The 16,043-nt window shown below is 37.3% G+C and overlaps 1 protein-coding gene and 1 long non-coding RNA gene across 2 annotated transcripts; one reads left to right on the top strand and one right to left on the bottom strand.

Moving 5' to 3' along the window:
• The first annotated feature begins 3,175 nt into the window (after nt 1-3,175).
• LOC146471218 (pancreas transcription factor 1 subunit alpha-like) lies at nt 3,176-4,601 on the top strand. The gene is made up of 2 exons (XM_085120926.1): nt 3,176-3,768; nt 4,095-4,601. The coding sequence occupies exons 1-2, from the start codon at nt 3,384-3,386 to the stop codon at nt 4,250-4,252; spliced, it is 543 nt and encodes a 180-aa protein (XP_084977052.1). The 5' UTR covers nt 3,176-3,383; the 3' UTR covers nt 4,253-4,601.
• An 823-nt stretch (nt 4,602-5,424) lies between these two features.
• On the bottom strand, nt 5,425-12,698 carry LOC146471219 (uncharacterized). The gene is made up of 2 exons (XR_014866813.1): nt 12,511-12,698; nt 5,425-6,259 (listed from the first exon to the last, which is right to left on the bottom strand). It is a non-coding gene; the product is annotated as an uncharacterized LOC146471219 (long non-coding RNA).
• Between the last annotated feature and the right edge of the window lie 3,345 nt (nt 12,699-16,043).

The following is a 16,043-nucleotide window of genomic DNA, read 5'->3' on the forward strand; positions in this document are numbered from 1 at the left end:
CGCCAAGACAACCTGTCTTTGATGATTCTAGTAATTCTCAATATATGTGCTTGTGAAACTGTATCAGTAACGTTTGAAGAAACTAGGTATTCATCATCAATTCCATTAAAGAATCAACGAAGAGCAAAAACAGATTGCAAGTTGTTTAATTAGTTGAGACCTATAAAATCTTGTTTAAGTTCTCATGCGGTTCGGAAACGGAGCAGTTTCTAGCGGTCGCTAGTTCAGAAAGAATATTGTAGGGTAATTTTATTTCAAAACCAAGGCTAGCTTTCGAAATTGCTATTTTAGAAGTTTTTTTACTTTACAGTCAGGTTTTAGAGAGAAATCTCGGACAAGTTTGAACGCAAAAAATTAAGATGTATATAGATACTTAGGTTTTAGCACACCTACGGGCCGGACAATACCTGTAACAGAACACTTTGTACATCAGGAGGGATTTTCGATGTTCATTAAAATCTGTTGAGAATAACGACTTAAATCCTATTAGACCACAAAGCAACTTCTCGTCAAAAAACTGTGAAGCAAAATTTGTTAATTGACATCAAAGTGTATACGACTGATTGCTGTTTTAATTTGGTGGTAATGATCTTTCCATAACACGCAGAGAAAATTGCCGCTATCATATTTGCAAATTGGCAAAGTCAAATGTATTCGATGATGATCGACCCTACTGAGCTATGTTCGACTGATTTTAATTATATTTGTTCTGATTAGAAAAATTTTAATTTGGATAAAATGATCAATAGTGATGCGAAAACTCGTTCAAAGCGTGTTTCAATTTCTTCCGATCTGCTTGACTCTTTCCTTTTATTTGTTCGAAACAATAATATTCGATACACTTTTTGGAAAGCCCTTAAATTCGAAAGTAAATATTATGAATTATGTTTTATGATCTCGAAACGTGACCAGTCACATTTCATTTAATTTTAGCCAAACTGGACTGAGAAACACATTATGCTGCCGACCAAAGCTTTCGTGGTCTTTAATTCACTTAACACATGACAGTAATGTAATGATCTCTCTCGTCGATCTCTTCTGCTTTTAATGAGAAAGCGAACAAGATCACAAAACTTATAAGTTTCACTTTCAATCTAGATGTGGTTGACAATTCTCCCCCACATCCAAGATATTTCGATGTGAACCGACGAGACAAGACTTTCAGAAACTAGGCCTTTGACGTTTTCGAGATTTCGTTGAAAGATTTTTTCCCTTTTAGAAAAAACCGCCGTGTTTAATGCGGTTTCAGTTTTGGGATTCAGAATAAATAAATAAATAAAGGGCGTAATAAACCGTAGTCCTTTCAGTGACTACTGACAACAGCTCGAGTCTTCGACATCTGCTAGCCTCTTACAATCTATAACAAAATAACGCTTATTTAGTGCTTCAAAGAGAAGATACATAACAAAAGCGATACAAATGAAGCGCTCTCAAGTGAGCAGAAAGTTAAAGAGAATCCACTCCAAACACGTGTAGTTTTAGCGTGCTGTTTTTTTTATGCAACTGAACTGAAAACATAAAAATCCTTTTGGTAAACTCGAGACTTTTTAAAATTCAATTTGTGTTTTCAATACCCGGCGACGCAAAAACTCTGATCAAAGGTACGTTTCTCGGCCGCGAGCTAGCGAGAAGTGAAATGCGTAACCGACAACAAGATTCGATTTCGCCCAGTTTCGCGGCAAATTCCCCCGTCAATTTCATGGAAGCTTTTTAATTGGAACGTAAAATAAATGAAAGGTAGGTTTAAGTCGCATGCAAATGAAAGCGACTCCAATAGGCTTGTACTATACATAAAAATCGTACATGAAAAACGATAACGCCGCAAAACGACATCTGTTTTTCGAACGATATATTTTTCAAACGAGTCATAACTTAAGCATCCCCAAATAGCACATTGCGTTTTGCAATTCACACTTCCCAAACAGTCTCTTGAAGGCTCTCCCATTCAGTGCAACATTTTCCGAGAATAAAAGGAATTAATTAACCAGAGTCAACACGTCAAGTTTCCCGACGGTTTTTTTTTTTTTGACATTTAAGGTCTGATTAGACCCAATTGAAAACAGTTCGGGCCACAATAGACTAGCCATACTACATTAAATAGCGGTCTATGCTCATTAGAATCGCTCTCTTTACTGTCTTACACAATACAACGATATCGCCAGTATATTATCTTTTATATACATTGTTTACTCGCAGAGCGCTGTCTTTTTGTTCAGCGCAGCAATCTCAAAATATAAAAAGCTTTCTCTCTTCGTCGGCGAGTTGCACTCAAAGTTGAACAAAAACTTTCACATATAATTCACGCAACATGAACATGAACAAATCATTCTTGCATTCAAAGAAAAGCAGGGTTCGTTTTATGGCGTTATCCGGAAACAATTGATCGGATATTTTGCGATATTTACTACAATTTACCAATGATACAACATTCATTTTTCACGCGTAGGAGGTTAATTTAATTCAAAAAAACTCTTACCAAAGGCGAACTTTTACAGCCAAGGACAAAATCCACTTAGAGGGCAAGTCGACAGAAGCTTTAAAATTACATACGTGAACGAACGAAACGTGTTAAATAAAAAGATCAGCATTCAAGACTTCGAATCAACATTTGTTTTTTTCTTTTGTTTTGTCCGTGAAACGATGACGTCACTGGATGATTTGATGCGAATTTTCGCGCGCCAATTGAGTTGAATATATTCGCGGATTTAAAATAAACGTTTCGCCGCTTATATGCTTTCAAATCTTTCTCCTACGCGTTTGGTGGCTTCGAATACGCCTCAACGAGCATTTTTATCCTTGTTTACTCAGTTATTCACCGCTGGAGAAGTTTGTTTGTGGTTTCAAAACCGCAATCTTTTCGTTTTATTTAGCATATTTTAAGAGAGTTATTGTTTTGCCCATCACCCTTGAACGAACCCAGCATGGTAAAAGAAAGAAAGAAAAGAAAAAAAGGAAAAAAAATCTCACCATTAAAAGTTAATTCAATTCAAGAAAATTAAGCTTTTCGTAAGCTGGGAACAATAAGCCAGCGAAAGGGTTGTATACCGTAATATTCAAGTAGCTGGTATTCCAGATTTCACGTTGTTAACAAATTGAACGTTATGAATTTCGTTCTGTATTGTAAGTTTTTACATAGTTTTATTGAACGCTTAACTCACACTTAGACGTAGTCGGCAGGATGCCTTGAACAATAGAAAGTGACACTACCTTCGCATCAAATAATTGGTTTTACTTGCTGGCTTCTGATTGGTCGATTAGATGCGTAAAAGTGGCTATAAGCCGATAGAGTTGTAGGAAACGTGCGCTTACAGAGCTATTAGCTAGAGCAAAAAAACCTTTCATCACCAACAAGGCTCCCGGAGGAAAATCTTAATCGTTAACAGATGGAGAGCCCAATCTCATTCCGGGAAAACGAGCCGCAAATGACGAGCCAGTTTCATTACACTTCGGTGGATCACCTCGACAAAAATCTCAAGCGAAAGCGGAGAAGGAAATCTCCGAATCAGCAAATTGCGCAGAGACATGCGGCAAATTTACGCGAGAGGAAACGAATGCAAAGCATAAACGAGGCGTTCGAGGGACTACGACACCACATCCCGACATTGCCCTACGAGAAAAGACTGTCTAAAGTCGACACTCTACGGCTTGCAATCGGATACATTGGATTTCTCACGGAAATGATTAGCTCGGATATGAACCACAGCCAAGCACTACAACCTACATCTGCGGAACAGCCGAGAAAAGTCATGATCTGCCATCGAGGATTCGGTAAGTGTTCGACTTACTCTCGCTGGGGCTAAACAGGCCGCTTTTGTAGCATTTCGATCGCATCTGGGCAGTTCTCACAAGCGTGTAGGGCTGATGGCTAATAAACAAACTGACGTTTTGGTTAATTCGTTTTTGCATTTTATAAGCTACAAATTGAGGGAAATCTTGTAATATTCAGCTGAGAGATCCTCATAAAGCAAACATATTTTACTGAAAGAGACACGCAACGGACAATCGCCATTCGTAAACAATTTTTGCATTTCATTTCGTTTTATTTATATACTTCATGTTTGCTCATTTTTTTCTGCTTGTTTTCGTTCTCGCAGGTACTCAAGAGTATGGCCTTCCCCCTTTAACAGGACACTCTCTGTCATGGACGGACTCAAAGAAAGCTAAACTGTCCTCAAGTATAATGAAAGCGAAGATTTGGACCCCTGAGGACCCGAGAATCCACAACAATACCTTGTATCCATCGCCTTTGTGAGGCAGGAAAATACTGTTAAATTGTACTATATCTTCGAGGCAGGAAAGGGTGAACTTTAATTGTATTTTAACAGAGCTAGAATTATTTTTTAATAACTCGCTTGGAAATGAACGAGGAAAAACACTGTAACATATTTTCGTGCACGAACGAGGTTTTGACTTACAAGGAAATCCTACCGCTTACGGAAACACTGCGAAGTTTCCTCACGGTTTTTGTCGAGGAAAGAATGCGAGACAAAGGAAGGTTCATCTGGGCTGAGAAGATCGGCTTGTGTAAAAAATTTTTGTAAATTTTTTTTCTCCACGATAGACATGCAGAGTTTGTATATTAAAAAGCATTGAAATCTTCATTACTCATTGTTTTAATTATTGGGAATTTTAAGTGGTTTCATCTCTTTGATGGGTAAGTTTATGAAAAAAAAAAACCTTGCTGTGGCTTAACTGTCCTATCTTTTATTATACTGAGAAGAACAACAAAAGAGTGCGCTCTGTAGCTGGCTGTGAGGGGAACTTCATTTACATACGCCGCTTGGCTTTTCGTGCCCTTAGAATATTTTGCAAATGAAAAGTTAATGAGATAGTAATGAGGATAGTAGGTTCGAAAAGATCGCCAGTTTTTCCCCTTCTCTTGTCCTCAATGCTCAAACTTTGCCTGGTTAAACCACCCCTGTTTGTAAATATGCCTAACGGGTGATGAGCTCTGATGGTGTGTTGTACACCATTCATGTGTTTAATATAACAACGTTATCAGATTCTATAGGCTCCTGTAACATGTATCAGTAATCTTGTCTCCCAGGACGTTCATTGGAAACTATAGACGTCATGGCACCGTCAGACGAAACACTGGGGTTCATTTGTCGTGTTTCCTAAGATAAAACGTGGGGTCTTGCCACACAGGTCTTGATCTTATCGATTCACGCAAGTCTCCTCACACGTGTAAACGTGTTTGCTCTTGCATTGGCTCAAACGTGAAACATTTGTGCAGCAGATCGTTGGAGGGGTGTCACACCCCCTTCCCTGTTGGGTAACCAAAACACACGGTGGCTTTTGTTCTGTGACTTGGCGCACATAAGCATTCCTAAGTGGGATGGGCTCAGAAATTGATTATGGGTTTGTAAGGCTGCTGTACAATTCAGCCAACAGGTTGATAAATACGATATAAACAACACAACATCACCAGGTATTACATTTATTGCAAGACAAACGAGTTATTAATCCGTTGGTGTGAATATCACCCCCGTGACTTGATACTTGTATTTGCATGAGACCTCAACGTGTTATACGCTTTATCAGGGAGATACGGGAGAATGATATTGGTACACACGGCTCGTATCAAGGATTAAGGGTATAATGGACAATGTAATTGCTTGTGTCAGGTCAAGGCTTTCAACATAAACTTCTGTTGGCCGTTGCTGAGACCATGGAACATATTTTACCACAGCTGCAGAATAAGCATTGTTAAGAGAACAAGGACCAGCTGCGATCAGCCATTTCCCAGAGCAGCTCCATTTAAAAGAAAGAAGACAGGTATTATGTGTGCACACGTTCAAGGATAAACACAATTGGTAGCAACCTGCGTGCGAGTGAATAGCTCTTTTTTTTCATTAAGACACTGGTCGATATCATGCCTGTGGAGACGACAGTTGATTGGTGGAGGGCCGACACATGAGGTTTGTATTGCCCGCCCTGCCTGAGCTACGATCAATTATTTGGCTCTTTCACATCTTTGTTTCAATTGTCAACGTCTTCCTGCTTATTCACTGGTTACATGCAATCCGTTTTTAGCCCGATTTTGTGCCAGGTTGAACACGGAAGTGAAGATCCAACGCTGTCTTGAACGCTGTGCCCGAGGTTTGCCCCCATTGTCTCACAGAACGAACGTGCAGTTTCCGAGCGGAGATCTCACTCGACTTGTGTCCTTTATTAAAGGTGTTACCCACGCCGTGCAGTGAATTAGCTTTTCTTTTGTTTGTAGAGATTTAAATAGGAGAAGCAGATGTTTTTTGGGCTTAAAAATAAATCATGAATGAATAATCAGTGATGTTTGGTGGACTTGCTGGGGATGGAGATAGACCCGCTTTTTCTAGTCATCTAGGTAGACCCTATATACCATCCACAAGCACCCCACATCCCCACGGAATGAAACGGTAGCAAAATATTTAATATTTCGTCGAGAAAAGTGTTTGTGATGTGAAATATATTAATTAACGATGGAAAAGGGAGAGTATTGTTCAGGGATAATGTCAACACATTTGGCCGCGACTTGTAAAAACCTTTTAAAATTTGCCAAAAAAACAACGCACTGAGCACGTTGAACACCGCTAATTGTCTAAACAGGCAAATTGTATCATTAATGGGGTAAAACAAGTCATAATAACCTTTTTTTGCAAATAGCAATTTTAAAAGCCACCAAAAGTCGCCCAAACGCACAGCTATAAATCTCGAAACTGCTAGAAAGTTAACAAAAACCTCTTAAATTTATGCAAAAAGAGTTCTTTTTTTCAATTTTTATTCAAATTAAGCTACTGAAAGAAACGCAAGTGCGTTCAAACAACTTTTTTCTCCATTAAACGAATTTCCGTGTCAGATTGGCGTGAAATTCCGCGCAGGAAAACACTATAATGCGTCGAAAAACAGTTCAGATTGAATGCTAAAGGTGTGCGCATGCGTTGTGAGCGTAAAAACCAAGCGAAATCTCATAGAAGTGCAAATAACACGTAAATAGGCGTGAAATTAGCTAAGAAAGTCCTCTTACCCTGCGTATGGGTACCACGTTTTCCCTTTCTTATCGTATTTCTGTCCCTGGTAGATGTTGGCTAAGACTTACAAGCACAAGCGATACTGTATCAAACCTTGGTGCTAAAATATGAATATTTAATTACTTCTGATTGTCGAACCAAAGCAATATGATAACAAGGTTCTAGAACGGTTTGCTGTGAACGTTGTTGAAACAGAGGTTATGCGTGACATCGTGTGGGCGTTGGAAATCCAACAAAACAAGTAAAAACACCCCCCAAATGTGTCTTATCTATCGTTTTTTTTCTGCTGCCCAAAATTTCTCAATTAAAACCTAAAATTTATCGTTGTGTCGGACGAAAAGTACGTTACTTACAAGAAAACTTGTTGTTTTTCTGAGGTTTCCACCCTTTTCAAATTTCAAGGGAAATAAAACACTTTCACGAAGACCGTTGCAAATGGGTTCTTAGCAATGCGGGATTTCGCTCATTTTCGTTAAAAACAAACCTAAGCCCTCCAGAAAGTTTACTTAGCTAGCGGCCGTTCGGATTTTGTGTTTTAAAATAAGGCATCTTTGAAAGATTTTTGCTTGTAAATCTACAATCACTTCAAAAGCAAAAATTCACATGGCTTAGTTAAAATGATACTAAAATCTAATCAGTTTAACAATTTAGTATCGTTTCAGACTTTGCGACCACGTGCTTCGAAGCGAACTCTTTTAAAGGCTGTTGTTTTGAAGATTAAATGCATACAAATTACTCCTTTATTTTTAATTCAGAGCTAAAGGTGACTAGTATTCTCAATTCTCCAATGAGATTTTAACCGGCTGAAAGCTTCCTTTGTAGAGACACAGAAATAAAAAAATAAAACAAACTGCCAGAAGCTTTGACAATCGTTGAAATCTACGAAAATCCTGTATTGTCTACTTGGTCGGGATTTTTGCGTTGCTGCTCAAGTATTGATCTTGAAGACAGTGAATTGGTTTAACTTTTCAAAGCGCTGTCACTCCAATTCACGTTTAACGGTGTTTGAACTTTGTCAGCAAGTATGGCATGCATCAAAACATGATCGACTGTTACTTAACTTCAGGAACCGCACAAAAAGCACCAAACAAAGGTCTATTAACCAACTGACATGTCCTCGGAGGTTAAGATATTAGAGTCTTTTCTTACCGGATGTAAATTCACTCCAAGCAATAATTAAAAGCCCGAGAAAAATAGCGAAATAATTACTGCAGTTACAATAATGGTATCAACTCTCTGATAAGATGCGTGAAAAAAAAAGCGAGTTAATTTGAATAAAACAAAAGAAGCGACCGCCGCGATAATATTTCTAGGTCTATTAGAAAAAAAAGTGTGGAAAGCAATTGTTTTATGTTTTGAGGAACAATCCCATGGAAATAAATGAAGTTACCGCGATAACACATCTCGACAGGAGGTAAACTGGCCCTACACTTTCGCTTCCTAGTGTATGATAATTATCTGTTTCAGATTTCTGACGGCGAAAACAAAAACTGTAATTCGTGAATACGAAGCCCGTAATCCCTTAAATATGAGAAAGTGGTGACTGGGTAATAATTGTGTTTTTTTTTAAATGGCTGAAAATTTCTAAATCCGACGAGAGATTCATCAAATTTATAATTAACTTTCTGCCAAATGAGAAACAAGAAAATTAGTGTTGATTTGAATTCATTATTTGGCTCTGCTGTTTAAACACCAATGTGGAGGAAAAATCCGTTGAACGCTGAGATATGTTTGGTTAAAGCTAATGGCGCGAGAACTAGACGTCGCTTTTGCAAAAAATTATTTTTCAACTTCTACTACAAACATGAATAAAACCAAACAAGGCTCTTGAAAGTCAAATCACATTGGAGTCTTTCCTCGGCTGAAATGATTTCCACCTTCTTTCGAGGTTGTTTTCAAATTTGCCGTTCTCGCCGCCTGTTTAAGTTGACTCAAACAGTTTGTCTTCTCGGGCGAAAAAGTAGACAATATAGAAGCGATACATCATGACATGTTCCTCTTTTGTCAAGACTCTCCTTTCCGGGTATACAAATACATAAGATATGCTAATGAGTTTTAAATGCTCGATACATAATAAAGACTCGGTCGACGCATTATTAAGGCTCAATTAATGCATTCTTCACTAATAATTGTTTGTTTAGTTTTCGCCTTACAGCTGCCTGAAAACACTCTTTACCGTGGGAATAGCACATATGCCAAAGACAATTTTTGCCACTGAACAGAATGGAAGCAATTTTAATATTTCTTCGGTGCGATATTTTGAACCAAAACACCGCGACGGATAACACTGCGATGGCTAGCCTCGCCATCACTGGCGCATTATGATTGGCACACTTTGTAGCTTTCATTACATGTAATTTTAGCCCACTGAGGCGAATTCAAAACTTTAATTTTGCCGATGTCGGGGCGAACTATACTTAAACAACTTTCTGTCGAAATTGGTTAATAAACATATCAGTAATCAGTGTTTGAACGGAGATCAAGGAGGGCCAAAGAGGAAAAAGTATATTGTCCATGCCATGCGCTTATCATCATATTTTTCACGAAATTTATTTCTGTAAAAATATAGTCCAGAGAAATTCGACCAAAAGTAATTGCATTTATACATCTTTTATATAATTTAAATATATTTTGGTGTGATTTTCTAGAAGTTGCACAAGGCGAATTTCATATACGAAACGTATTAAGTTCTGATTTGAAATATTGTGCGCATACGGAGAGAAAGCTAATAAAACTGTCCTTTTCTGTTCGTCTAGCTTCGATTTTATTTCGAGCTAAATTTCTTTTCTAATAACTTCTCAAGATTTAGCTTCATTAGAAGATGAGTTCTGCTTTGTTGATATAATGTTGACACCAGGAAAAACATATTTAACACAACTGTCGAGAATTTAAATTAACGATTCCTCCTGCAAATTTGTTTTCCAATTAAACTTCTAGAAGGTTTTCGCCTCAAATCTCAACACCGCTCATTAGCTTACGATCTATATGTATTAAATGATTAAAACTCAGAAAATATAAGCCATAAAAATCTTCAAATCCTTACTAGTATTTCGTAAGATTACGTACTTAGTCGACATCCTATCTTTCATACATCTTCTCCTAATGGCGAAACGATTAAGAATTAATGAAAAATTCAAGACATGTCGGAAATGGTGATTTTAAGACGCACCCATGAAGCCAATATTCGATTTATCTAGTTCTTTTTTCTAACATTTAGTAAAAGAAAGATTTTCTTTCATTCAGAACAAAACCTTTGGAGTAGCAGCTGAAGGCTTCCTCGTACGTCTTTAAGAAAATAATGTTTTCCAGGCGAATCTTTGCTTTTTAATTAACTTTGGGTATGTTAAGTGTGAATAACTTTAGAAGTGAGAATTTTGTCTCCACCGAGAGAAAGCAATGTTTTGCTCATATATTAATTCAATAAAAAGCAAGTTTTTCTCCTTTTAAATTTAAGTAAATCACTGGCAGAAAGCTTAGTGTACAACACATATATTTTTTCTAAGATGAATTTTCTTTCAACGCCAACTTACCATTTGTGACATCGGAAAAGAAAGAAAAAATATCAGCTATTTGCTAAGTTGCTGTTAACGTATTGGAATATGACGAAGTTAGATAGTCTTAAAGATTATTCGTACGCAAGCTGATTTTACTTTAAGTGTAAAATAGCTTGGCTCATATTAGCTTATTCACAAAAAATGATGTTCGTATAACCGAACGAATCGGGCTAGAATATAATGCTTAGTGAATACAAAGCAACGGCAAGAAAATCCGATTATTTAGATTCTTAAGCTATTTTTCTAAACTGACTTGCCTTAATATGACTCTACCACTGATTTTTTTTTCCACCTTCTTCGACTTACAACGTACATTAAAAAAGCCATATTTGCAATTTACCTCCTGTTTTCATCTTAAAATACTAGGAAACTGGATTTTAAAATTGGAATTTTTCTTTTGGCAATTTTTTGTTATCGAAGTACTCAATCTCAAAAAGCACTCACTTTCCAAGCGACGGAGAAAGCGATTTGGAATTTATTATCGATATTATTCTTCTCATTCATTCTTTCCTGTGGCTAAAAGATATTGCTAACGTCAACAACGTTTGGATCAGAGTTTTTGGTATGAATCCTTTCCAATTTGTGGGTATAAATTCTGTATCGGACTCATCTAACTTTTTTACCGTAGCGAGGTAGTTTTGTGCTGAGAAATCAAGTTAACTTTTTAAAAATCAGAAAATAAATTAGATTCTAAAAGCTCAAAGCATCACACACGCGAATTAAAGCTAATGACCATTCAGCCTGTGTTTTTACGAAAAGCATAAGTTTAACCGTAAACTGGTCGCAGCTTCTCTCATCTCGATTTCAACTGAAAATGACGATCTTGCCAAGTATCGCCTGCGGTTAATTTTGATGAGTATTTTTTCGGAGTATTTGCTGAAGGATATTAAGCCCTCGGGAAGCAATATTCTACGGTTTAATTTGTAGCCAAAAACATTTACATGGCTTTGGGGTTTTCCACGTGTTTTAGTCTAAAACCACTCGCGGTTCCGTGAATTGAGGTTTTCGCAGCAGCTTTTTGTTCATTCAATGTACGAAATGTTTCTTCAGCTTTTAATTTGAGATTCTATAAATCTAGAATACGTGCGATGTTTCCAATTACCGCTTCTTAAAGGAACTCAATTACTACTGCTAAAGCGATTCGCTAAGAGACGCAACCTACGATCTGGAATTCTGAGAGCATCAGCGAGTATCGCTTTCAATTGATCACTAATAATCTTCGCCAAAGTTGTTGGAAGGCCCATTTGAGTTTTTCAGCTGTAAACTTAATTTTTAGTTAAATCAAAAATAACAAATAAAGTATAGCATACTGATTTGAAAAATACTTTTTCGTTCCTTCGCTCTCATTTTGTGTAAAAGATAGATATTTTAAGACCTCCTGCTTCACACACACAAACACAAAAATAAAATAAAATAAAATAAAATAAAATAAAATAAAATAAAATAAAATAAAACTGAAAACTAATATAGAATTGTGGAATTTCTTTTTCAAAACTGTGCGAGTAAATGAGTTCCTTTTTTATGGAACAAAATTCTAATCATCACCTTAAAATTAGAGAAGTGATTAAGGGTTGAGTTTTGTTACTGTTTCAATATGACAGATGAGATGGCGCAAAGGTTTCAGAAACAAACCATATTTTCAAAGATCTCCAGCGCCACAATTTCTAATTTATTCGACAGAACTGGTTCGCCTCTCTGAATCTTACACCTTATCTCCACTGTGTATTAATACAGGTTTCCCTACTTCTGATATCTAAACTGCGCGTTTATATTGTACTCTTAAAACACAAAGATGGCAGGTCATTACACAAAGCTACGAATCATTCTAGAGTAAACTGAAATAAAATATCCCTGTAACTTGGCCAAAGCGAATCTTTGAAAAAAGCCAAAGTAAACATTAAAGTTCGTACATGAAAAAAAATTAAACATTGTTAGATAATACAAACCTTCTCATCGATCCCAAAGTAGTTAAGATGAAAACTTAGAACGCGCGCGCGAAGCGAGATTTCATGGAAGCGCGCCGGCCGTCACTACATGCAAATGGCAAATGTGACTTCAACTTATTTTGTAGGCTTTTATCAATATAATGTATCGGGTAGGCCGTGAGAATTTTAAGAGACAAGCTTAAAGCGAACATAGTGTAACTTTCTCACGGACTGTTAGAAATTATTATGGAAAATCATTAAAATCCATTTAAACAAACAAGAAGTGAATTCCATCTGTTCATATTCTGTCCATGTCGACCATCAATCGATACTTTTCATTTTGAAATTGGCGAGTTCTAAAACTTTTCGGAAACATAAATATATAAAACCCATCTCAAGGGGATTATTTCCTCCTAATCTTTACTAATAATATAGTCAAGGCGGTATTGGGTTTTCTCAAAGAGGAATTAAAATTCAAACTTTAAAGTTTGAAAATCTCTTTGCAGACGGCTTTACGGGATAAGCGTCTCTGCAGCAGTCATTACATTAAATTGCTTTTTAATTGTCTTTTTTTTCGCATGTTACTCGCGATCGGCCTCGTTTGTGGGCTTGAAAACGTTTCGAAAATACAGGATTATAATTCAGCAGTTTGGCTTCACTGATATATCAACACATTTTCAAAATTTCAAAACAAAGCGAGACTCACAGCTTTGTTGACAATGGAAAATGTTTCACTTCAGCTGAGTAAACTGTTAATGTAACTTGTGCAATTTGCCTGATAAAAAGAAATACACATGTATTCGAAAAACAAAATCAACTTGTAGAATAGGCTAGCAGCTTTCAAACACTGAAAATGCAAAATATTCAGACCTGTTTGCGTGCAAAACGCGTTAAGAACGCTTCAGATGTTGGCTCGACATGTCATAATACTGATTTCAAATGTGTCAATTTTTTTGCCAAACAACAAAGTATCGTTGTGTATTTTTCTTTAATTAAGTCGTGTTAACAGATACACCTTTCCATTATTAACACGAAATTTCTAGCTCGTAAACTAGAATGTTAGCTTTGATATTTTTCTAAGGCAGAGAAATCAGCGCTGAAATTTTCTATTTCTTTCTCAAATCTGCACAACAATAAAAAGTTTGATGTAGGTTTTAGTCATATTAAGCACTTCAAACAAGAGCCGTCTCTAAAAGGTGATTTATCTGCAATTCTAATTTATACTTTCAGTCAGTTTGAGAGAGACTACCCCTGTGAATTATTCATAAACAACTTCCTGTCTTTTACTTCGTTTGCAGTTCAGCTGTTTCGTAGCATTAGTTGCTAACATAACAAAGAACAAGACCACTCGAGACACGACAACAGAGCTTAATAAATTTGAAAACCTGTTAAAAATTTTACATGATTCAATTTTAAAACATTTTTCTGTGGCTCTTTTTTTGGGTTAATTAAACTTCTTTGCGGCCAGTTCCGTGTTTTGATTGAGTTTTGAAAAAAGACTAAACTTCTTCTGGGTATTTAATTGTAATACAGTAGTAAGAAGCAAAAAGACTTCGGATATTGAAAAAGTGTACTTCAGTGCGTCTTATAAATATAACAGGTTAAGTACAAAAGTTCTAACTTTCTTAATTGCTTTTCGAACTTATGCGTGTAATTTTTGTGGACGATCGCCGAGTAACACGGCGATTTTAGTTCGATGCGATCTTAAGGAAGATTTTACCAGCGATTTTGTCTCGCCTGTTTCCTGTTCAACGTTATTGCGATTTTCAGTGCCATTTTACCTGTGAATTGATTGCTAATACAAGTGCCTTAAGATGTGGCGAACGGGGAGACTTTGAGGAGACGAAAGCAAAGCGAACAAACAATTTGCGATCCCCCCCCCCAAACCCTAAATTTTACGAGCATACCTCGAACTCGTGCGCTCGTCGCCGGCAACCATGTTTATTTCAGATCGCGGTGAAACCACGAAAATCGCAGCGAAAATTGCTTCCAGCTCACACGAGAACAATCAGAGTCATCACGCAAATCACTGTTAAAATAGCAAACGCAGCCCCGATGTAAAAGGCTCGTTACAACGGTCCCGCACAAGTGTATCCCGTTGCCCGTGTACATCGCGGCTCGGGCGCAAATCTCAACGCAGATTATTTCCTGCGTGGATTTTTTACTCGTTGAAATTGCAAGCGCAAGCACACACGCGCGCGAACAAAAGGGCAACAGCACATCTTAAGCTAAATGTCATGGTCTTTGTGCTCATGCTTGCATTTTGAAAAGCGCTTTGTGTGATCTTTTGTACTCGGGCGGCTGTTTCAAAGAGTTATCATAGATCCTTGTTTTTTTTTTTTTTTAACTTAGCCTTGAATTTTTGCTTGCATATGCATTTCCAGGGTCTAAAGAGTTTACCGACGCGGCATTTTTAATTAAAAGGTAAAGTTGCGTTTTCTGTGCAAGCAACATATGGGCCAGACAAGCCGTCTGGCCGGGAATCACATGTTCCCTGTAAAATCCCCACATAAATACCGTAAAATTTGTAGCATAAGTCCTGGGATTTACAGCCAGGTAAGGAAAAATGCTTTTGCTTCCCTGCTTCGATAGGCTTATGACTCGTTTCCGAAACGAATTGATCGAAAGGGGACAAATGAGAGCTGATGTGAGCCCCTAGATTAGTCCAGCCCTGGCCCCTCCACTCTCTGTCACGAAACTCATGGCGTGACAGAAAGCGGAGGGGCAAGGCTGGTGTAGCCTGCAGAACAGGCGCTAGTTTTTTTTTTTTTCGTTTTTTAGGCGAGCGGAGGCAAGCACAAGGCCAGAGCGGAGCGCGAGTCACGCGCGACGGTAGTGGCGCCTCCTGTCACGCGTGACTCGCTCACCGCGCTCGTCTCGTGCTTGCCTCCGCTCGCCTGAAAAGGAGAAAATAAATAAATAAATAAATAAATATACATAATTAATAATAATAATAATAATAATAATAATAATGATGATGATGATGATGATGATGATAATAATAATAATAACAATAATAATAATAATAATAATAATAATAATAATAATAATAATAATAATAATAATAAATAACGCCTGTTCTGCATGCTAGGGTTGATGTAGCCCTGAGATTTGAATATGAGTAGGTTCAGAAGCCAGCTACCTTTGAATAATCAGCTCTCCCAACTATAAAGTCATAAAGCTGTTTTTTCCCATGGTTGTGGGGGGTGGTGAAGGGTAAGGAAGTACTCCAAAATAAACCAAACTGATTGCAGGGCTGACACTACGGCAAAGCATCTTATGTACTATTATATACGATACGTCATGTACACTAGTTAACCATTAACCTTTTATGTTTACGTTCAAATTTAAACTTTTAAGAGCTGTTAGTTTTTCTCATTGTAACTCTGGCCCTGAAGAAGACTAGTTGTACTAGTTGAAATATTGGCCCATTTAGATAAGCCCTTTGCTGTAGTGTCAACCCTGCAATCAGTTTGGCTACGTGACGTCTGGCACGTGCATTTCTACTACAAGAGATCCAGCAACGGAACGTATTCAGAACACTGAGTTTATTT

This window comes from Pavona decussata, unplaced genomic scaffold (assembly GCF_977016875.1).
Source record: "Pavona decussata unplaced genomic scaffold, jaPavDecu1.1 SCAFFOLD_105, whole genome shotgun sequence".
NCBI lineage: Eukaryota > Metazoa > Cnidaria > Anthozoa > Scleractinia > Agariciidae > Pavona > Pavona decussata.